General features: G+C 29.6%; 2 protein-coding genes across 3 annotated transcripts; both read right to left on the bottom strand.

The window, feature by feature from the left end:
- Window positions 1-5,913: 5,913 nt before the first annotated feature.
- Window positions 5,914-14,258, bottom strand: LOC117911906. The gene is made up of 7 exons (XM_034826341.1): window positions 14,048-14,258; window positions 13,685-13,747; window positions 13,508-13,600; window positions 13,326-13,421; window positions 13,113-13,253; window positions 12,915-13,015; window positions 5,914-6,044 (listed from the first exon to the last, which is right to left on the bottom strand). The coding sequence occupies exons 1-7, from the start codon at window positions 14,159-14,161 to the stop codon at window positions 5,939-5,941; spliced, it is 714 nt and encodes a 237-aa protein (XP_034682232.1). The 5' UTR covers window positions 14,162-14,258; the 3' UTR covers window positions 5,914-5,938.
- A 3,091-nt stretch (window positions 14,259-17,349) lies between these two features.
- On the bottom strand, window positions 17,350-22,541 carry LOC117911800. Of its 2 annotated transcripts, XM_034826215.1 has the most exons (4): window positions 22,479-22,541; window positions 21,868-21,976; window positions 20,914-20,986; window positions 17,350-17,810 (listed from the first exon to the last, which is right to left on the bottom strand). In XM_034826215.1, exons 2-4 carry the CDS (start codon window positions 21,884-21,886, stop codon window positions 17,456-17,458), a joined length of 447 nt encoding a protein of 148 aa, XP_034682106.1. In that variant the 5' UTR covers window positions 21,887-21,976; window positions 22,479-22,541; the 3' UTR covers window positions 17,350-17,455. The 2 variants fall into 2 exon arrangements, with proteins under 2 accessions (XP_034682106.1, XP_034682108.1); XM_034826217.1 differs by lacking the exon at window positions 22,479-22,541 and having other exon boundaries at window positions 21,868-22,465.
- Window positions 22,542-24,583: the final 2,042 nt, after the last annotated feature.

A 24,583-nucleotide genomic window follows, 5' to 3' on the forward strand; every position in this document is an offset into this window, starting at 1 on the left:
CCATGTTGAAACATGGCTCCAACAACTTCAACATCTCTATCTTATTACAAGCTTTTGGACAAAACAAGGTGAGATCGGCAACTTGTACACCCTATTTTTTTTTTTTAATGCATAAACCAGTTGGACAGTCTAGATTGAACCACCTTCATCCAATGGCCAAAAATGTTTTTTTTTTTGGTACAATATCGAAGTGATAGTGCAGAATTTTCCTTGTTTTATATCATAGATACTTAGGTTGTTCTTCGGTACCCACTCTTTATTTTGGGGGTACCTACCCACATTTGACCGAAATAATAAAATGACACGTGTAAAGTGCATGTCCTTAAAAAATTTATAAAAACTTATCAAACCGGTAAAGAGGGCCTATTGGTGAGCAATAATCAGATGCATTTCATACATATCTAAATTTTACAATTTTTTTTATAATTTATAATTAAATATCAAATATAATTTATTATTTAATGAACTACCTAACTCTATCTAAAAAAGAAAATCCTACCAACTACCCTTATACTCTCATTATTCATATATGCAAAAAGGAATACTAATTTAATATGAAAATTAAATAGTTTCAACTACCATATCACAAAATATGTGGGATGTGTTTTGATAAATCAAATTTGAAGATCAAGTTTGAAACTTTTTGAGGGAGAAAATTTAAAATTTGTATTCTATGAAGAAGATGAAGGATTTCAAGTGATTGCAAGTGTCAAAGGTAATATTTGATATTTTCTTATTTAAATATAAATTTTGTAGGTAGAAATGTTATGTTAAATAACGAATATGTAATGATTTATAAAATTTAAATTTTAGAATTTTTTATGAGTTTATTATTAATCAAATTAAGATTATTTAATCTTTTGTTATCAAATTGTTATTAATATTTTTATATCATTTTTTTGTGTGTTCATAGATGAAATTTGAAGATGAAGTTTTATACGTCTTGAAGAAGACATTATATGAAAGATGTTAAGTGATTACAAGTGTTAAAAGGTAACATTTAATATATATATATATATATATATATATATATATATATATATATATATATATATATTATATATATATATATATATATATATATATATATATATATAAATGTTGTAGGTAGAAATGTCATGTTAAATGACATCTAAATATGTAATGATTTATAACATTTAGAATTTAGAATTTTTTTTATGAGTTATTATTAATCAAATTGAGACCATTTAGTTATTTGTTATGAAATTGTCATTAATATTTTTATATTATTATTTTGTGTATTCGTAGATTAAATTTGAAGATGAAGTTTTATATATCTTGAAGAAGGAAAACAAGAATTTTTGTCTCTTGGGAAGATATTATATGAAGGATTTCAATTTATTACAAGTGTTAAAGGTAAAATTTTTTTTTTTTTCAAATTTAAATGCAAATTTTGTAGGTGGAAATGTCATGTTAAAGAGGGTATAAACAATGTGAGAAGAGTGACAAACAATGTGAAAAGAGGGTACAAATAATGTAAAAAATGGTACAAACATTGTGAGACAAGGTACGAACATTATGAGAAGGGGTACAAACATTGTGAGAGAGGGTATGAACAATGTAAGAGGGGGTACGAACAATGTAAGAAGGAGCACAAATAATATGAGATGGGGTACGAACATTGTGAGAGAGGGTATAAAAATTATGAGAGGGGGTACGAAAATTGTGAGAGATGGTATGAACAATGTGAGAAGGGATACGAAAATTATGATAAATGGTACGAACAATGTGAGAGTGTGGGTACAAACATTGTGAGAGGTGGTACGAACTTTGTGAGAGAATGTATGAACTTTGTGAGATGGGGTACGAACATTGTGAGAGAGGGTACAAACATTGTGAGAGGGGGTACGGACAATGTGAGATGAGGTACAAACATTGTGAGAGGGGGTACGAACAATGTGAGATGAGGTACAAACATTGTGAGAGGGGGTACGAAAATTATAAGAGAAGGTACGAACAATGTGAGGGGGGATACAAACATTGTGAGAGATTGTACGAATATTGTGAGATGAGGTACAAACATTGTGAGATGTAGTACAAACTTTGTGAGAGATGGTACAACATTGTGAAAGTATTATGAGATGTGGTAGGAACTTTGTGAGAGGGGATACGAACTTTGTTAGAGGGGGTATGGATTTTGTGAGCTGGGGTACGAACTTTGTGAGAGAGGGTACGAACATTGTGAGATGATGGATGAACAATGTGATAAGGGGTACAAATATTGTGAGATGGGGTACGAACATTATGAGAGGGAATACGGACTTTTTGAAAGGTGGTATGAATATTGTAAGAGATGGTACGAACATTATGAGAGAATGTACGAACTTTGTGAGATGGGGTACAAACATTGTAAGATAGGGTACGAACTTTCTGAGAGATGGCATGAACTTTCTGAAAGATGGTACAAACTTTGTGAGAGATGGTACGAACTTTGTGAGAGGTGGTAGGAACTTTATGAGAAAGAGTACAAACATTGTAAGAGATGGTACAAACTTTGTGAAAGATGGTACAAACTTTGTGAGATAGGGTACGAACTTTGTGAGAGGTGGTAGGAACTTTATGAGAAAGAGTACAAACATTGTAAGAGATGGTACAAACTTTGTGAAAGATGGTACAAACTTTGTGAGATAGGGTACGGACTTTGTGAGAGATGGTACGAAATTTGTGAGAAGAGGTACGAACATTGTGAGAGGTGGTACAAACATTTTGAGAAAATGTACGAACATATTTAGTGATTATAAAATAATACTCATATCTTTAGTATTAAAAAAATGTGAAAAAATACATAAAATAATTTGAGAAATCATATGAAACATTTGAAACAAGGTATAAAATGATATAAAATATATTTTTTTGAACCATATTGATGACAAGTATGACTAGATAATGTAATTTTCTAACTAGTCTTACTTTTATATTTCAGTTTCTTCATAGATATGATGGACAAAGGCAAAGGAAAGGAATTCATCATTGATTTGAACGATGAAGACTTTGATTACCAATATGATAGCAATGTGAAAACTAAGTCTGATGAAGAGGCCATACTAGTTTCAGAGAAGATTTTGAATGGTTTAACTCTTGAAGATGTATGGAAGATGGAGTTTAGCTCAATAGAGGAGGCAGAAGAATTTTATAATTTATTTGCTAAAGTTATCGGATTCAATGTTAGAAAGGATGATGTGAAATGGGATAAGAATCAAAATATAGTATCTCGTAAGTGGGTTTACTCAAAAGAAGGATATCGACAAAGGGTGTGTTTGGAGAATGAAAATAAAAAATGAGAACCTAAGACAGTAACTAGAGTTGGTTGTGAGGCAACATTTCGGATTGGGTTTAACAAACAAATGAACAAGTGGGTTGTGAAAGAGTTTATGGTCTATCATAATCATCATTTGGTGGAACAAAAAAATACCCAATTCCTTCGATCCTATAGGGTCATGAAAAATGAAAATAAGGCTCAATTGAATGCAATGTGAGGTGTTGGCATGGGAACTAGCCAAATTATGGATTACATGGTGCAACAATCAGGTGGATATAACAATGTTGGCTTCATAAAAAAAAAAAAAAAAAAATCTATATAACCATGTTGATGCTGATCATAGAGTTCATCTGAGAGATGGTGATGCAAAGGGTGCTTTGGCTTATTTGTGTGGAAAGTCTGAAATGGATCCATCATTTTATTACAAGGACAATGTTGATGAAGACAACCGTCTAGCAAACATGTTTTGGGCAGATTCTATAAGTAAATTGGATTACACTTGGTTTGGAGATGTGTTAGCATTTGATACAACTTATCAAACTAATTCTTATAAAAAACCATTGGTCATACTAGTTGGCATTAACCATCACCATCAAACTATAGTGTTTGGATGTGCATTATTAGTAGATGAGAGTGTTAGCACTTATACATGGGTCTTGGAGACTTTTCTGGAAGCAATGAATAACAAGAAGCCTCTTTATGTTATTATTGATGGGGATAAAGCAATGCGTAAAGCCATTAAGAGGATACTTCGAAACTCTTATCATCGATTATGTGCTTAGCATATTCAGCACAATGCATTCACTAATCTCCATGTCAAATATTTTACTAATCATTTTTCTAAGTGCATGTTCATGGAAGGCACAATTGAAGAATTTGAATGTGCATGGAATGAAATGTTGGAAATGTTTAATCTTCATAGACATAAGTGGGTGATATATATATATATATATATATATATATATATATATATATATGCTAAGCATTCTAGATGGCCAGAGGCTTATTTAAGGGGGCATTTTTTTTGCTAGTATGAGAAGCACACAAAAGTGTGAGAGCATGAATGCATACTTGAATCGTTTGCTTAAAACTTGTTTGAAGCTGTTTGAGTTTGTGAAGCATTTTGATAGAGCACTCTCACGTATTCGTCATAATGAGGCAAAGGTAGATTTTAAGAAACACCATTCTTCGGCTATTCTAACAACCAAACTCTATGCACTTGAGAAATATGCAGAGACTATTTTCACAAGGTAATATTTTCTCAAATTTAGGGATGAGATGAAGAATACGGAATTGTTTTTCCTTGTCAATATAGAAAATAATGAAGGTTATCATGTCCATAGATTGACCAAGTTTAGAAGCCCTAACAAGTTTTGGAAAGTATGTTATGGTAATAGTGATCGATTTATGAAATGTACTTGTATGATGTTTGAGTCAGTTGGTTTTCCATGTCCCCACATGATTGTTGTAATGAAGATAGAACACCTTGAAGAAATACCTGAGAGTTGTATTATGAAAAGATGGTCTAAGTTAGCAAAAGAAACGGTCCAAGTTCATCATGACAATGAAAGTCAAGGTGATGCAACTAACATCATACGATATGATGCACTCAACTCTATATGCTCATGGATATCTTATTTTGCATCTCAATCGGAAAAAGCTTTTAAAGAGGTTAGACGTGAAATACAAAGACTCACTTGTCAAATGGAAGAACTTTGTAAAAATTCAACGAAAGAAAGTGAACGGGAAGATTTGAAAGCTACAAAACACCATGTTCGAGATCTTATCATTGTGAAGACCAAAGGTAATCTAGGTACCTTAAAAGACAAATTTAAGAAACCAAGGCATTGTGGGTATTGTAAGAAAGTAGGACATAGTGTTCGAAAATGCCCAGAGTTCATTAACACTCATAATACATTCATCGACATTGAAGATTCAATTGAAGAAATTGTATGTTCAAACACGCATTCACTAAATTCATTAATTATTCACTTTATAGTTATTTTTATTTGGTTAAATTGGTTGAAAAAAATTTGATTTCTTTATGTTAATACAGGGGGACATTCCTTCATTACTAAATTACAACATGAAAGGTGGATCAAGACATGAGACAAATGAATTTTCTCAAAATGTAAGTTTAACATTTTTTTAGTAATTTTTATTATAATGTGCAAAATATTATTTATGAGAGTAATTGAAAAATTAAATCATATTACAGACAACACTTGGCACATTTCAAAATGGTCCAGAAACAAACTTATATGATTCATGGCTCGGGTTACATCCACCAAATTACTTCACAAACCAAGTAAGAGTCATAGAATAACTTATATACACCACATATCATATATCTATATATTGAATGAAGTTCCTAAGCATTTAGTATGTAGTCATATGGATTTTCTTTCAAAATATTATGTATAACTGTAAATGTTTTCAATGTAGGTCACCATGAACTACTTTACATCCGGATTTCAGAGATCAAGTTCTTCATATCAAAACCAATGAGTAGTACTACAATGCAAAAAATAATGTAGACAAAAAATCAACTCTTGATTGTATTCTATACTAATCTTCTCTTTATTTTTGCATGATTGTGAACTTTATCTAGTATTATGGCTTTCTCACTATTTTCATCATCAAGCAATAATTCAATTGTCAATTTGTGTCTTGTAAGTATAGAGTCCAATGGGAAGGGGTTGAACTTGAGTCCATGAACTCGGATCTTCGCATATGATTAATGACATGGACTCCACAATCCCACCTAACAAAAAAATGAGTCAAAATTTATCTAGTTAGTACATAGAAATATTATCCTGAACACATTATATTTGAAAAAATAGTTATGCTTGCTTACCCATTGTCTTACACATGTACCCATGTAGGTCTTTTAATGGAAAAACTTGATAAATTATTATCATGCCCATTGAGATTAAAAAAATGTGAACACTCTTTAACCTAATTCATATCGATATATCTTTTAGAAAAATAAAACATGCTAGTTAACAACTAATACTAAAAAGTAATAAAATTGATTAAAATATAAGACATACCATTATTCTCACACATGTAGTTCGCATGTCATCCCTTTCTCTTGATGGTAATGAATCCAATATATGAATAATGCATTCATCAAGATTTATCATTTCTTTTCTTACATCATGATTTATTATCAATTGTTATCTCATTTTATTGTGAGTATTTGTTCTAGATTGTAAAAAAAAAAAAAATCACATAAAAATGATTATATTTTCAACATAAGAATAAATAACCAAAATGAATTAACTATATATATATATATATATATATATATATATTCTAACAAATAATAAAGTCATGAACCCATAGGGCATTTTGGGTTTAAAGGGGGATCATTCTCCTCAAATGATTATTTGCTCCTATTTAAAATACAACATTATGAATGTAATTTACAACTAATAAAAACTATGTACTACATTCAAATAATTAAGTCACAAATATTAAATCTTACATATTTGGTTTTCTAAGTCAAGATGTTGACTGCTCAAAATAAGATAAACTCCTCTTAGACTAAGCAATTGTGTAGCCTACAACATAGTGAGCATACTGATAAGAAATTAAGTTTTGAATTTTATAGCGATGGGTTTGAAAATAATTGTAACAAAATAGACCTTTTTCAAAAAGTATTAAATTATATTTAGTCCTCAAAAAGTATTAAGGTTAAGGAAAATTATATTTTCTTGTACAATTATCTTATGAAAAATATCAAAGAAAGTCAAACTAATTAATCATTATTTAATCATTATATCGATGAGTTAAACTAATTAAAAAAATTTAAATTAGCAAATAAAAATAATTTATAAACTTTAAATCTTTTTTATTTATTTATCTTATCTTTTTTACATGGCATAGCAAAAAGGCAATTTTTAATACTATATCAATTAATTTATAATTTTTTTAATATAATAATGTTGTGTTGGATTAGAAATAGAAAATAAAATAAAAAGTTAAATTTAGAGTATGCTATTTTAAAAAAAAAATTATCTTTAAAAAAATTTCCATAATATATATATATATATATAATATATATATATAAAATGAGAAGTGATGATCCAATCATTTTTGATAGCCAATGCTCTATTTCTACACATCTTGTCAACCTATAAGGTTCAGTTCACAAGTCAGCATGGACTTCTATCACTTAAAAAGAGATGTCTATAATGGACTACCTCAACTTGTTGGTCATCAGTGAGGACATGTCCGGATGTCTTAAGCTCTCTTATCACTCTTTTCATCTCCTTAAGATGTTGTTTCATTACATGGTTTAGTCGTATTTTGTAATTTCCAAATTTCATTACAATTTCTCTCTACTTCGTAGTTGAAAGTCCACCATACTTTTCTTTTAAAGCTTCCCACATCTCATGAGGAGTTTGGTATACCTATACTCAATATGAGATCATCTTGCATACAACTTAACAACATAATGCGAGCTAAAGAATTCTTTTTTCTTCTAGGCCACATCAACAAGATAAATATACATGCCATGTCTTACATATCAAATTATTTACATTTTATGTACAAAGCATAAAAGAAAATGTAACATATAAAAGAAAATCTAATTTTCTCCCTTGAAACTAAAAAAAAAACAATGTTAGGATTATACATAGTGTCTTCTATAACTCTAGAAGTTGTTTTCAATAACCATAACCCTCTAAGATTTTTATGCCTAATAGAATTTGAAAAACTTGCATTTCGCAAGTTAGGAGAAATAGAAAGCACTGTTGTTCATCTAATGACATTCTTCGCGAAGCATATTTGCCAATGTTCCTTGAAAAGAGCTACTAAGTTATCAAAAGACCTATTTGTTAAACCATGAGGCCCTTCTTGAATGAATTCCCACATATTTTTTAAAACTATCCTCAGGTTCTGTTAATGACATTTGTAAAATTCGCTTTTTATAGTTTGACTGAAAAATATATTCCACTTTCAAACACTTGATCATATTAATCACATGATTCACATGTTCATTTATAGAATGGTTAGGGTCCCTCTTATAATCCATAAGTGTATCCAAACACAACCAGAGTCTTCTACCCCTTAGTACTCTCTTAGTTCTCTTCATTCGTACCATTTTGCACTTGACCAAAAGAATTTAATTTAATTTTACTGAGTAACATATACTCATACTTTAATTACATATTTGAACAAATCAAATTTTAATTAGAAAGACATAATTATTAAAAAAAATGTCTTTTATTATCCCTCAAATTTTTATTATTATTTTATACACAAATCAACATTCATAATTTGAAATAAACAATATAACACTAATAAATGGTATTTTATATCATATCAAGTGTTGGTACTTTAGTGGTAATAAGGGACTCTTTTGAAATGATAGACTTATGTTCGAATCCATGTTATATTATTATTTTTATTTTTATTTTATTTACTATTTTTTACTTCTACATGATTGCAGTGTTGCATTATCATATATATCCCATAATTTATTTATTTATTTTATTCTAATATCCAATTTTGGTACTTTAGTGGTAATAAGGGACTCTTTTGAAATGATAGACTTATGTTCGAATCCGTGTTATATTATTATTATTATTTTTTTTTTACTATTTTTTACTTCTACAGGATTGCAGTGTTGCATTATCATATAAATCCCATAATTTATTTATTTATTTAATTCTAATATCCAATTTCCACTATTGGATATTGGGTTCTTCTTTGGTACCCACACTTCATTTTGGGGGTACCTACCCACATTTGATCCTAATAATAAAATGACATGTGTAAAGTACATATCATTAAAAAATTTATAAATACTTATCAAACCGGTAAAGATGACTTATTGGTAAGAAAGAATCACATGCATTTCATCCATATCTAAATATTACAACTTTTTTTATAATTTATTATTAAATATCAAATATAATTTGTTATTTAATGAATTACCTAACTCTATCTAAAAAAAGAAAATCCTACCAACTACTCTTATATTCTCATTATTCATATATACAAAAATGGATAGTAATTTAATATGAAAATTAAATAATTTCAACTACCAAATTACAAAATATGTAAGATGTATTTTGATGAATCAAATTTGAAGATCAAGCTTAAAACTTTTTGAGAGAGAAAATTTAAAATTTGTATTATATGAAGAAGATGAAGGATTTCAAGTGATTACAAGTGTCAAAGGTAAAATGATATTTTTTTTATCCAAATATAATTTTTATAGGAAGAAATGTGATGTTAAATAACGATTTTAGAATTTTTATGAGTTTATTATAAAATTTTTTATCAAATTGTTATTAATATTTTTATATCATATTCTTTTTTGTTTATAGATTAAATTTGAAGATGAAGTTTTATATGTCTTGAAGAAGACATTATACGAAGGATGTCAAGTGATTACAAGTGTTAAAAGGTAACATTTGATTTTTTTCCCATTTACATATAACTGTTGTAGGTAGAAATGTCATGTTAAATGACATTTAAATATGTAATGATTTATAAGATCTAGATTTTTTATTTTTTATTTTTGAGTTATTATTAATCAAATTGAGAGCATTTAGTCATTTGTTATAAAATTGTCATCAATATTTTTATATTATTATTTTGTGTATTTGTAGACTAAATTTGAAGATGAAGTTTTATATATTGACAGGAGGTACAAAAATTGTGAGATGAAGAACAAACTTTGTAAGAGAGGGTACGAACTTTCTAAGAGATGATACGAACTTTCTAAAAGATGGTATGAACTTTCTAAGAAGGGGTACGAACTTTGTAAAAGAGAGTACGAACTTTGTAAGAGATGGTACGAACTTTGTAAGAGAGTGTACGAACTTTGTGAGAGATGGTACGAACTTTGTAAGAGAGTGTACGAACTTTGTGAGAGATGGTACGAACTTTATAAAAGAGAGTACGAACTTTGTAAGACAAGTTACGAACTTTATAAGACATGGTACGAACTTTGTAAGACAGGGTACGAACTTTATAAGAGGGGATACGAACTTTCTAAGAGGGGGGTACGAACTTTCTAAGAGGGGGTACGAACTTTGTAAGAAATGGTAAGAACTTTGTAAGAGGAGGTATGAACTTTCTAAGGGGGGTACGAACTTTGTAAGGGAGGGTACGAACTTTGTAAGGGAGGGTACGAACTTTATAAGAGAGGGTACCAACTTTGTAAGAAATGGTACAAACTTTGTAAGAGAGTGTACAAACTTTGTAAGAAAGGGTATGAACTTTGTAAGACGGGGTACGAACTTTCTAAGAGGGGGTACGAACTTTCTAAGAGGGGGTACGAACTTTCTAAGAGAGGGTACGAACTTTGTAAGAGGGGGTACGAACTTTGTAAGAGATGGTACAAACTTTCTAAGAGAGGGTATGAACTTTCTAAGAGAGGGTACGAACTTTCTAAGAGATGGTATAGACTTTCTAAGAGATGGTATGGGTACGAACTTTATAAGAGAGTGTACGAACTTTCTAAGAGAGGGTATGAACTTTCTAAGAGAGGGTACGAACTTTCTAAGAAATTGTACGAACTTTGTAAGAGAGGGTACGAACTTTATAAGGAAGGTTAGCATTTGATTCAACTTATCGGAGGACTAATGCTTATAAAAACCATTAGTCATACTAGTTGGCATTAACCATCACCATCAAACTATAGTGTTTGGATGTGCATTATTGGTAGATGAGAGTGTTAGCACTTATACTTGGGTCTTGGAGACTTTTTTGGATGCAATGAATAGCAAGAAACCTCTTTCTGTTATTACTGATAAGGATAAAGCAATGCGTAAAGCCATTAAGAGGATATTTCCAGACTCTTGTCATCAATTATGTGCTTGGCATATTCAACGCAATGCATTCACTAATGTCTATGTCAAAGATTTTACTAATCATTTTTCTAAGTGCATGTTCATGGAAGACACTGTTGAAGAATTTGAATGTGCATGGAATGACATGTTGGAAATGTTTAATCTTCATGGACATAAGTGGGTGACAGATATATATGCTAAGCATTCTAGATGGGCAGAGGCTTATTTAAGGGGGCATTTTTTTGCTGGTATGAAAAGCACACAAAGGTGTGAGAGCATGAATACATACTTGAATCGTTTCCTTAAAACTCGTTCGAAGCTGTTTGAGTTTGTCAAGCATTTTGATAGAGCACTCTCACGTATTCGTCATAATGAGGCAAAGACAGATTTTGAGACACACCATTCTTCAGCTGTTCTAACAACCAAACTCTATGAACTTGAGAAATATGCAGGAACTGTTTTCACAAGGCAATCTTTTCTAAAATTTAGGGATAAGATGAAGAATGTAGAATTGTTTTTCCTTGTCAGTACAAAAAATCATGGAGGTTATCGTGTCCATACATTAACCAAGTTTAGAAGCCCTAACAAGATTTGGAAAGTATGTTATGGTAATAGTGATCGGTCTATGAAATGTACTTGTATGATGTTTGAGTCAGTTGGTTTTCCATGTCCCCACATGATTGTTGTAATGAAGATAGAACACCTTGAAGAAATACCTGAGAGTTGTATTATGAAAAGGTGGTCTAAGTTAGCAAAGGAAATAGTCCAAGTTCATCATCACAATGAAAGTCAAGGTGATACGACTAACATCGTACGATATGGTGCACTCAACTCTATGTGCTCACGGATGTCTTATTTTGTATCTCAATCAGAAAAAGCTTTTAAAGAGGCTAGATGTGAAATACAAAGACTCACTTGTCAAATGGAAGAACTTTGTAAAAATTTAGCGGAAGAAAGTGAACGGGAAGATTTGATAGCTACAAAACACCATGTTCGAGATCCTATCATTGTGAAAACGAAAGGTAATCCGGGTAACTTAAAAGACAAATTTAAGAAACCAAGGCATTATGGGAAATGTAAGAAAGTAGGACACACTGTTCGAAAATGCCCAGAGTTCGTCAACACTCACAATGCATTTATCAACATTGAAGATTCAATTGAAGAAATGGTATGTTCAAACACACATTCACTAAATTCATTAATTATTCACTTTATAGTTATTTTTATTTGGTTAAATTGGTTGAAATAAAAAATTGAATTCTTTATGTTAATACAGGGGAACATGCCTTCATTACTAAATCACAACATGGAAGGTGGATTAAGACACGAGACAAATGAATTTTCTCAAAATGTAAGTTTAACATTTTTTAAGTAATTTTTATCTTGATGTGAAAAATATTACTTATTAGAGTAATTGAAAAATTAAATCATATTTCGGGATCAAGTTCTTCATATTATAACTAATGAGTAGTACTACAATGCAAAAAATTATGTACAAAAAAAAAAAAATCAACTCTTGATTGTATTTTATATTTTTCTTCTCTCTATTTTTACATGATTCTGAACTTTATCTAGTATTATAGCTTTCTCACTATTTTCATCATCAAGAAGTAATTCAATTGCCAATTTGTGACTTATAGCTATAGAGTCCCAATGGGAAAGGGTTGAACTTGAATCCATGAAATCAGATCTTCACATATGATTAATGACATGGACTCCACAATCCCACCTAACAAATAAAATGAGTAAACATTTTTCTAGTTAGTACATAGAAATATTATCTTGAACACATTATATTTGAAGAAACAATTATGTTTGCTTACCCATTGTCTTGCACATGTACCCATGTAGGTCTTTCAATCGGAATGCTTGATAAATTCTTTAGATGCCCATTGAGATTAAAAAAATGTGCACACTCTTCAACCTAATATTCATATCGTTATATCTTTTAGCAAAATAAAACATGCTATTTAACAACTAACATTAAAAAGTAATAAAATTCATTAAAATATAAGACATACCACAATTCTCACAGATGAAGTTCGCATGCCATCTATTTCTATTGATGGTAATGAATCCAATATATGAATATTACGTTGATGAAGATTTATAACACACAAATACCAATTATCCGAACATGTATCGTACATCGGGATGTATATCTAAACAAAACACACATTTTAGCATTGATAATTATTTACAACTATGATATGAATACAACTTCATATATGTACCTTATTGCAATCATTCATTTCATCCATGTGTTTGATAATATGTGTGAACATCTTGGTAGCAGTTGCCAATTTTCTACCACCATGTAAGATTATTCGCTACACAAAAAAAAAACATATATATATCACAATATTTATTAGGTTTATTTTTTTTCTTTAATAAGAAATATAATGGATGAGCATACCGCAAATGTGGTGGGTAAGCAGCATCTGGTAGGTCGTATTCCTTTGAATTTGTTCTCAAAACTATTAAGTTTACATGCAAATACATTTATGATCTAAAAATGAAACACAAAAAAGTTAACAATGTTAAATTATGTAATAGAATTAATAAGAATTGGGTTTATCCTTGTATTACTCACCACATCGAGTAATTCTTGTCTAGGCCCTAAAGTCAAGAAGTCTGCTCGATTTGCATGCTCATACTGAAAATTAACAAGAAGTTCACTACAAAATATAAGGTATTTAATAAGTATAACTTTTAAAACATGACATACATAAAGTATATTCAAAATAATTAGTTTACACACCTTTTGTCCAATGAAACATCAAACACATAAGCAACAACTAGAGACTAAGTGTACTCAAGGAATGTGAATCCTCCACGTTCGGCAAAATGGACATGGGAATTGTCTATATTGAAAACATCTCTAACAAACATTAGTTATCGTTCACTATATTATTAAGTATTTTAAAAAAACTAGATCAATGAAGTAACATTTTACCTCTAATACCTTTTGTGATCCAACAACTATGCTTGGGAATCTCTTAGGCTTTGCCATCTTATTGGATTGATGAATGTAGGGTGACACCTTGAATTTACTAGGCTTGCGTTCCATTGTTGTTCGCGTTTTCTTCAATTGACGTGGGAGCACCACCAATGAACTTAGTTGTTCTTCTTGTTTTTCAACATATGGAACATCAACATTAACCTATCATGTATTTGAACATTAGTATATATATGTATATATAAAACTTTGTAAAAAAACTAGGTCTTCATAATATGCAAATAGCTTTTCATCTTGACATTGATTGTTGACAATGAGAGAAACATGTAACTCCATGTCACCACTTGAGTCATTCTCACTCAATCTCTCTTCTACCACAACATTGCTCATAGGAAAACCAAACATTTCAATTCCATATATTTTTCTTCAAATTCGCTAAAAGTTGATTCTTTTCAACTTTCATCCATATCAGAAACATTTGTTTGTAGAACAAATTTTTTAACCTTCTCAAAAGCTTTCTCCATACCCATCAAACTTTTTTCTTCAACCTAGTAACAAATAAAAATGTCCAATTTCATGAAAAAAAAAAGTTTGAGATGAATAAACTAATGTATATAAATATAGTATAAAAAAGTACCTCATGAACTTTTGCATCTTGTTTATCACAATCTTCTACATTTCTCATATAATTCTCTTTATGATCAATTGTTCTCTCATCTTTCTCAACCACCTTCATTTTTTCATCATTTTCATTTTTCGTACCATTATTTTGCTCCATATCCACACTTTGCCCAATTTTTATAATCCATATCGTGACCTATAATTTATCCATAAACTTTATTATAATTGCAACATCACATAAACAAATAAGTTTTTCAGTTAGTAAATGTATCTTACCTTTGGATCATCATAACCTCCAAGTATTTTGATTTGACGTTTCATCCTAAAAACCTCATCATCTCCCTTTCCATTTATTCGAGGACTATATGCATTAAAAATAAGTTCATACCCTTCTTTGTGGAAATGTGGTCTAGGTAGAAAATCTACAAGAAATAAGTTCCAAAATAATTATTGAGTTGAATATATCACAAAAAATATCATAATATATCAACTTTGTTAAAAGTGTATTAGCATTAGAAAAAATAAACATCCAGAAATCTCACTACTTCGTTTCTTGGATTTAAAGTCGTTAATGCCTCATACAAGGAAGAAGAATACTATTTGGGCCCAATTTATCTTCTTTATTGATGCAGTGTCTTGAAGGAGATGGAGGAAGGAAGGCTTGACACTAACTTTCATCGTTAGACATAACAAGGCACCCAAAACAAATAATACAAAATGAATTTTAAATTCATCCCCACATTTCTTTTCTTGCCGTATTTGGTTTTCTTACATCAACAATAGCAATTTTCCCTTCCCATCACAATACATGTTGTATAAATCAATTCCGTTTACTTGTGCATCTCTCTATATCTACCTCCACTCCCTTAGCCTTCAAACCCAAAATTAACTCAACATCCATTGGGGATAATTTAATGGAAGTGTTATGCACACTTAATGTGCACGAAAGAGTGTCAAAATTCTCTACCAACCAATGACATAAACTATAATCAAGTTTAGTACATCACAATCCTAAAATACCTCCAAACCCTATTTCTTGTATGGCTGCCTTTTGATTAGGTTGCAAGTGTTGAAGTAGTTTATACACCCTATCACGCATGGGAAGATACGACTGGAAGTCATAAATATACATAAGCATACATATTTTAAATTGAAAGAAAATATTATCATAATTTAAAAACATAAATTTCAAATTTCTTACCTTTGATTCATTTTTTGAGTTTCAACCCTTTTGTTTTATATATTCATGAGGGCATTTTTTAGACTTCTCCAAGAACTCTTTTTTTTCTCCATTTGAAAGGGATTGCCACTTTTTCCCAATCTCTTTTCGTAAATGTAATATTAAATTAGTTAGTTATCATATAGAGTATAAAAGTTGACTAAAAAACATATTATGAAAATATTCATTTCTTTTCTTACATCATGATTTATTATCAATTCCTTATTATCTCCTTTTCTTACGAGTACTTGTTCTCGATTGCAAAAAACATCACATAAAAATGATTATATTTTCAACATATGAATAAATATCCAAAATGAATTAACTATATATGTATATATATTCTTACAAATAATAAAGTCATGAACCCATAGGACGTTTTTGGTTTGAAGGGGGATCATTCTCTTCAAATGATTGTTTGCTCCTATTTAAAATACAACATCATGAATGTAATTTACAACTAATTAAAACTATGTACTATATTCAAATAATTAAGTGACAAATATAAAATCTTACATATTTGGCTTTCTAAGTTAAGATGTAGTAAGACTGCTCAAAATAAGATAAACTCCTCTTATATTAAGCAATTGTGTAGCCTACAACATAGTGAGTATACTGATAAGAATTAAGTTTTGAATTTGACAGCAATGAGTTTGAAAATATTTGTAACAAAATGGAGTTTTTTTTCTAAAAATATTAATCATTAGATCAATGAGTTAAACTAATTAAAATAAATTTAAATTATCAAATACAAATAATTTATTTATTTTAAATCTTTTTTATTTATTTATCTTATCTTTTTTACATGGCATAGCAAAAAGGCAATTTTTAAAATTATATCAAATAATTTATAATTTTTTAAATATAATAATGTTGTGTTGGATTAGAAATAGAAAATAAAAAAAAAAAAGTTAAATTTAGAGTATACTATTTTAAAATTTTTTATCTTTAAAAAAAATTTCACAATATTTATATATATATATATAAAGAGATGCTTGTAATGGACTTTCTCAACTTGTTGGTCATCAGTGAGCATATGTCCAAATGTTTTAAGCTCTTTTATTATTCTTTTCATCTCCTTAGGATGTTGTTTCATTGTATGGTTCAGTCGCATTTTGTAATTTCCAAATTTCATTACAAGTCCTCTCAGCTTCGTAGCTGAAAGTCCACCATACTTTTCTTTTAACGCTTCCCACATTTCATGAGAAGTTTGATATACCTCATACTCAATCATGAGATCATCTTGCATACAACTTAACAAAGTAATGCGAGCTAAAGAATTTTTTTGTGAGAGAGGCCACACCAACAAGATAAATAGACATGTCATGTCTTGCATATCAAATTATTTACATGTTATGTACAAAACATAAAAGAAAATGTAATATATAGAAGGAAAACTAATATTCTTCCTTGAAATTAAAAGGAACAATGTTAGGATTATACATAGTGTCTTCTATAACTCTAGAAGTTGTTTTCAATAACCATAACCCTCTAAGATTTTTATGCCTATTATAATTTGAAAATCTTGCATTTCGTAAGTTAGGAGAAATAGAAAGCATTGTTGTTCATCTGATGACATTCTTCACGAAGCATTTTTCCCAGTGTTCCTTGAAAATAGCTACTAGGTCATCAAAAGATCTATTTGTGAAACCATGAGGCCCTTCTTGAATGGATTCCCATATATTTTCAAGAACTTTCTTCTCAGGTTCTGTTAATGACATTTGTAGAATATGTTTTCTACAATTTGACTCTAAGATATATTCCTCTTCGAAACGTTTGAACATATTAGCCACATGATCCACATGTTCATTTGTAAAATGGCTAGGGTCCCTCTTGTAGTTCAAGATTGTATCCAAACGTGGCCAAGGTCCTCTACCCCTTAGTACTTTCCTAGTTCTCCTCAATCGTACCATTTTGCACCTGACCAAAAGAATTTAATTTAATTTTAATGAGTAACATATACTCATACTTTAATTAAATATTTGAACAAATCAAATTTTAATTAGAAACACACAATTATTATAAAAAATGTCTTTTATTGTCCCTCAAAATTTTATTATTATTTTATACACAAGTCAACATTCATAATTTCAAATAAACAATATAACACTAATAAATGGTATTTTATATCATATCAAGGTACTTTAGTGGTAATAAGGGACTTTTTAAAAATGATTAGGTTCAAATCCATGTTGCATTATTATTTCTAACACTAAAACGTTCAAAAGTCTAGAATTTTATTACATTTTAAATGAAAATATAAAATAATTTATATAAAATATTTTATTTAAGATTTAATTTCTAAAAAATTATTAAAAATATGTGATAACAATTTTTTCTATTAACATTAATGTATTTAAATAATTAAAATTATTAATAATTTATCTTACCAAATTAATTTTAATTCATAAAATATCGGTAATAAAATACACATGGATAATTAATAATTATTTATATATAGAGAGGAATCCCTAAAAAGGCCTTATTTTTACCACTTCTCTCAGTCGGGGCCTTGGGCGTCAAGAAGCCCTTTTCTGAAGTTGCCCTTCAAACGAGAGAATCCCTAAAAAGGCTCCATTTTACTCTGCCACTCTCAATCCTCGTAGGTACTAATCTAATCATGTTATCATTTTTTTTTTCAACCCCCGTTTGATTCCCAACAAAATCCATCCTCCATTCAATTTCCGAGAAAATTCATGTTCGTTTGATTTTCGAGAAAATCCATGCAAAACCTCCAAGGAAAAAAAAAATGCTTTTTTTTTTTTTTTTGCTCCCTATGTTTTTTGGATCTGTTTTAGGGTCTCTTTGCTTTTGTGCCATTCGATTTAAATTTCACGAACCCTAAATCCACGACTTTTTAGCCAAGCTGAAAAACACAACCTTTGCCTGCAAATCCTGATCAGATTACCAAATAGCATCTTATGTTTTTTTTTAAAAAAAAAAAAAAAGGACAGATTTTGTATCCTGTGTGTGGCTTGGACTAGTAGGAAATATCGGGAAATTTCCAAAAAAAAAAATCAATAAAAATACCAAAATTCCGACGATATTTTTGAATTGGTCAAAATATCGTGTTTGTGCGTGGCCTGGACTGGTAGGAAATATCGGGAAATTTCCCAAAAAATCGATAAAAATAGATATTTTTTAATCGGTAAAAATATCGTGTCTTTCTCATAAATATCGCCGAACTTTTTCGACATTTCAATCACTACCAGATGACATAAGGTGAGTGAAGTACCTGTTTTGGGAGAGTAGGTAGAGTTGCCTGTGGGGGGAGATTGGTTTCAGATACTCCTCCAAAGCTCGCCTGATTCTTTTCTTACTAATTTCTCCTATCTCTTATTTCTCCTTCAAAATCCCCACTCAGCTCACTCTCTGTAAATTCTCATTTCACCCAAAAATTCCATCTCCACAGCTTCAAATTTCTGAAGCTTAACTCTAAAATCCGAGAAAAGTTGTAATGCCCATCAATCTAATAGCCCACCTCTCCGAAAATAGGCATCAAGTGTAATACCCATAAGACAAATTTTTGTCTTTAGACAAGATTAAGCAAGATAGAAGCGGGAAATCAAGGTGACCGACAACCTGCTTTTATTTTTTATATATTTTTAAAATTTTTTAAAATACATAAGCCAGTTGGACGATCCGGATTGAACCATATTCATCCAATGGCCAAAACTATTTTTTCGGTAGGTACCGAAGTGGTACTATAGAATTTTCCTTGGATATTATCTACATTTCATTGTTTGCAACAGGTGAGTCTTTAAGTTCAAGTGTTGCATTATTATTATTATTATCTTTTATTTATTTATTTATTATTTATTATCTTTTACTTCTACAGAATTATAATGTTACAGTATCATATATATCTCATAATTTATTTATTTATTTTATTCTAATATCCAATTTCCACTATTGGATATTATCTACCAATAAACTTCATTATTGGATATTATCCTCTTTCCATTTCCTTTCAGATATAAAGAAAGTCAAATATAATTAAGTGTATGTTTTGATAGTGATTTTAGAAACTGCTTCTAACTTTTCTAACACTAAAATTTTTATAATTCAAATGTTCAAAAGTCTAATTTTATTACATTATAAATGAAAATTTAAATTAATTTATATAAAACAATTTATTTGAGATTTAATTTCTAAAATTTTATTAAAAATATGTGGTAACAACTTTTTCTATTAACATTAATTTATTTAAATAATTCAAATTATTAATAATTTATCTTATCAAATTAATTTTAATTCATAAAATATCATTGATAAAAATCGAAATTTCAATCCATGGTAGAGATTTAATCAAAATACACATGGATAATTAATAATTATTTATATAGAGTGAGGAAAATTGTTCCAATGGCCAAGACTATTTTTTCGGTATGGTACCGAGGTACCGGTACCAAGGTATCGGTACCGTAGAATTTTACTAAATACTTCATAAGTAAAAACTAGATCTCTCTTATCTCCCCCTATTAGAGGTTAATCAATTGTCAAAACTTTAGCTCCAAAATTATGTCTTCAAAACTAAATAACTAAATAATAGCTTATAATGACCAAAATTAAAAGTTCTATCAACCATGTTATTGCAACTTGCTATCACTAATAATAAACTATAATTGTGCTTGACATTACTTTCAAGGGCCAAAATTTGAGAAAACTCAACATTTTGGATCTCAACGATAAGTGGATGGGGTCAAAGTTTTAATGGGGTTAAAGTTTTAATTTATAGCATTAAAGCTTAATGCTAATGTTAGGTCTTGCACTTTTAGTAATAAAAAAAATTTTAAAAAAAGTCTCCAAAAATAATAATTTGATACATTTCTTTCGTTTGAAAATGTATAATAGGTGTGAACCCATAATATTAATATTCATTATTAGAAGCTCAACAACATCAATTCAATTCTAAGTTTTAGGGATCGCTCATCTTCTTTATTTTATATCTTAAAATAATTATAACATAATTAAATCATGATTGAATTGTGATCAGATGTATAAAATATAGTCAATTGCATACCTCTCTTTTAAGTACCCCTCCATTTTTCCGACTTTGCTCATGCCATTGACAATTTTCATCCATAAGAAATAACCTACACTACAAAAAATGAATTGAGAAAAAATGCCATTGCTTATCATTTTCAACTACAAATGAATGTAGTTGTTTAAAATTCAAAGTAAAAAAAACTTAGAATTCAAAATGTAAATAAAAAATTTCTATTTTTCCATCTCATGATGAATCAACTCAATGTAAAATCATAAAAGCACTTGTTTAGGTGAATAATTAAAGCATAGCCAACTTGGATAATTTCTAATTTCATAATTATTATTCCCATTTGGACTAATACTTTTTAAACATAAGAGCAAGCTAATAGAAAAAAATAAAATAAAACAACACATATTACATAGTCCTAAAAGAAATCCATAATGAACTTTAAGAATTCAAAAGGGGTTGAAAATTGAAGTTAACAAATATGGAAGTTGATTATTATGGCTATATATCAAAAAAAAAAATATATGGGATCCATTTAAAATGTCAAACAAAACATTTTTCAGTAGGCATCGAATCCCACAAAATAGGTAATATCATATACACATCTTCAAGAGTCTCATTTATTTATTCCCTTATACCTTATCTCATTTATTTATACCCTTATTCAATATTCTAAATCTCCTCATATACATTCAATGGTCCAAATTTCAAATTCTGAAATTCAATAATTGATTTTGGCACCTTAGCATTTTGCAAAAATAAAGAATTTATATATTATAAGGTATATTTATTTTACACCCTTCAAAACACGAGAGTCATACTTGACATATATAATCCAATATTCAAAACTACCTCATTGCAATGAGAAATCAAACTATTGATTTCTTGACATATATAATCCAAAGATAGTCTCCAAAGGAAGGTATATCATTCATAAAAATTAAATCACAACATCAAAAGATGTTGAAGCCAACAGCATACCCCCAGACGAAGGAGCCATTAATGTTACTGAAGTTCGTGTTCAAAAGAGCTTCCAAAGTGCTTGAGGAATGTTTTGATCCCACTCTCAGCCAACACTCAAAGAATAAATCTAATCATGAAACATTAAAGCCAATCATAAAAGAGTCCAACTCAACTTATAGAGCCTTCATCCCATGGAAACAAAATATAATGGATTAGTATTACATACGATAAACATTAGTTTTTGTATATGATAAAAAAAAATCAGGAAAAAAGAAAAAAGAAAACACACTAGGACAAACAAGCAAATCAGAAGGTTAATAGTTGAGATATGGTGAACTATTCCTTGAAATCATCACTTGCTTACACATTACACCGTCCCATTTACCACACGGTTGAAAAGATGGCGACAAGGAAATCAGAAGAGGAGAAAATAGAATGGATCCACAGATAGTGATTCTCTTTGGGCGTTTAATTTTGTTACTGCATCATGACTAACTGGAAGAAGATAGTGCCAATTTCTTTTTCCTTGAGAAATTCATTTGGGTTTACTAAGAGTGGAGGAAACACACGAAAAAGAAAAAAGAAAAAAGGAAGAAAGTGTGTAAGAAGATGCATTGTCTGAAGGTTACCTCATAATCCAGAGTCTTGCAACTTCCAACAAACAGAGAGATGAAAGGTTTCTTTGAATCTCCTCTTGTTCAACGGGAAGAGTGAAGGAGATGCAAGAGTAAATAGTCGCATTAATGGACTTTTTCACAGTTGACGGGAGTGAATTTGAAACAGCTTTATTGGAAAGTGTTTGTCTTCCCAAGCAAACAATTTATCGGGACTTTAAACTGTGATGGGATGACTCATGGGTCAGTGGCATGTACATTTACTACTGCCTGGAAATGACAACAGCCTGTAAGTCTTGATCAAAAAGTGGTTCCTCTACTTAGATTTTAGGACTGGTGTGAATTTGATTTAAAATTGCCTTGGATAATATTTCCTCGAAAATTTCACTGTATTAGGTTTTAGGGCTTATGTGAATTTGGCCTGAAATGTTAGTTGTTGAAGTTATTTTTAGGGGTGTTTTTTATGAATTTGGTTTTAAATTAAAGTAATATAATTTTATGGGTCTTGCTATGGTACTGAAAAGCACTTTTCGGTACCATACCCACTTTTTTTGGCTAATAGGGTAGAGACACATGACATGCTAAATTAAAAAAAAAAAAAAAACAAAACCACTTCTTGAGGTCACCCAACCGGTTGCCATGGGAAATAATCCCATGCAACACACATTGTTACATTTATTACATTAACCAATTATAAATTTGTTTAATGTAATTATTTTGTTTAGGAAATTTTTTTTATGAAACAGAAAATAAAGAAAATTTTGAAAAAATAAATTACAGTTTATTTATTTTTGTACTATAAAATGAATAAACCCCACATAAAAATTAAATTTAAAATAAATAAAAAAAATTATAAAGAATTTGGTGATATAATTTATAAATTAAGGAAAACTAAATTTAATTTATTTTAACATCAAATAATTTGTTAACAAAAATTTTACGAATATTTGAAGTGTGAAAAGCAATATAATTGGTTTATGAAGTTAAAAAAATGGGAAAACTAGAACTAAATTTTATAATATATATATTAAATTAAAATTATATTAGTTGTGTACTAATTATTAATTGAGAATATATGATTAAATTATTTCTTAGCTTTTCAAAAAAATTGGTTGAAATATTGAAAATACGAAAAAGGTATAATTACTAACAATATGGAAATCCAAACCCCTCATGTATTTTTTCGGTAAATTTCCATTTTGAATTTTTCGATCCATTTCACACACTCAAAATCTACTGAATTTTTGAGTATTTTTGGATTTGGATTTTTCCAGAAATCATTTGATGACCTCCTAAGTGTAATGAACTTATTTAATCAATATCCAAGCCATATTAAGTTCCAAAAAAAGTTTAAAAACTTCAAACAAGTGGAGAATCGGGAGGGTACAAAGCATATGAGAATTCCTCACATTCTTCGTACCCTTGTGAATTTTTTAGTATTTTTGGATTTGGATTTTTCCAGATATCATTTGATCATCTCCCAAGTGTAACAAACTAATTTAAACAACATCCAAGCCATATGATGTCCCAAAAAATTTTAAAAAGTCCAAAGAAGTGGAGAATTGGGAGGGTACGATGAATGTGAGGAATCCTCACATTCTTCGTACCCTTGTGAATTTTTTAGTATTTTTGGATTTGGATTTTTCCGGAAATCATTTCACCACCTCCTAAGTGTAATGAACCTATTTAAACAATATCTATACCATATGAAGTCCCAAAAAATTTTAAAAACTTCAAACAAGTGGAGAATTGGGAGGGTACGAAGAATGTGAGAATTCCTCACATTCTTCATACCCTTTTGAAATTTTTAGTATTTTTGGATTTGGATTTTTCCAGATATCATTTGACCACCTTCTATGTGTAACGAACCTATTTAAACAACATCCAAACCATATGATGTCGCAAAAAATTTTAAAAACTCCAAAGAAGTGGAGAATTGGGGGGGTACGAAGAATGTGAGGATTGCTCACATTCTTTATACCCTTGTGAATTTTTTAGTATTTTTGGATTTGGATTTTTCCGGAAATCATTCCACTACCTTCTAAGTGTACCGAACCTATTTAAAAAACATCCAAGCCATATGATGTCCCAAAAATTTTTAAAACATCCAAACAAGTGGA

Source organism: Vitis riparia, chromosome 3 (assembly GCF_004353265.1).
Source record: "Vitis riparia cultivar Riparia Gloire de Montpellier isolate 1030 chromosome 3, EGFV_Vit.rip_1.0, whole genome shotgun sequence".
Taxonomy (NCBI): domain Eukaryota; kingdom Viridiplantae; phylum Streptophyta; class Magnoliopsida; order Vitales; family Vitaceae; genus Vitis; species Vitis riparia.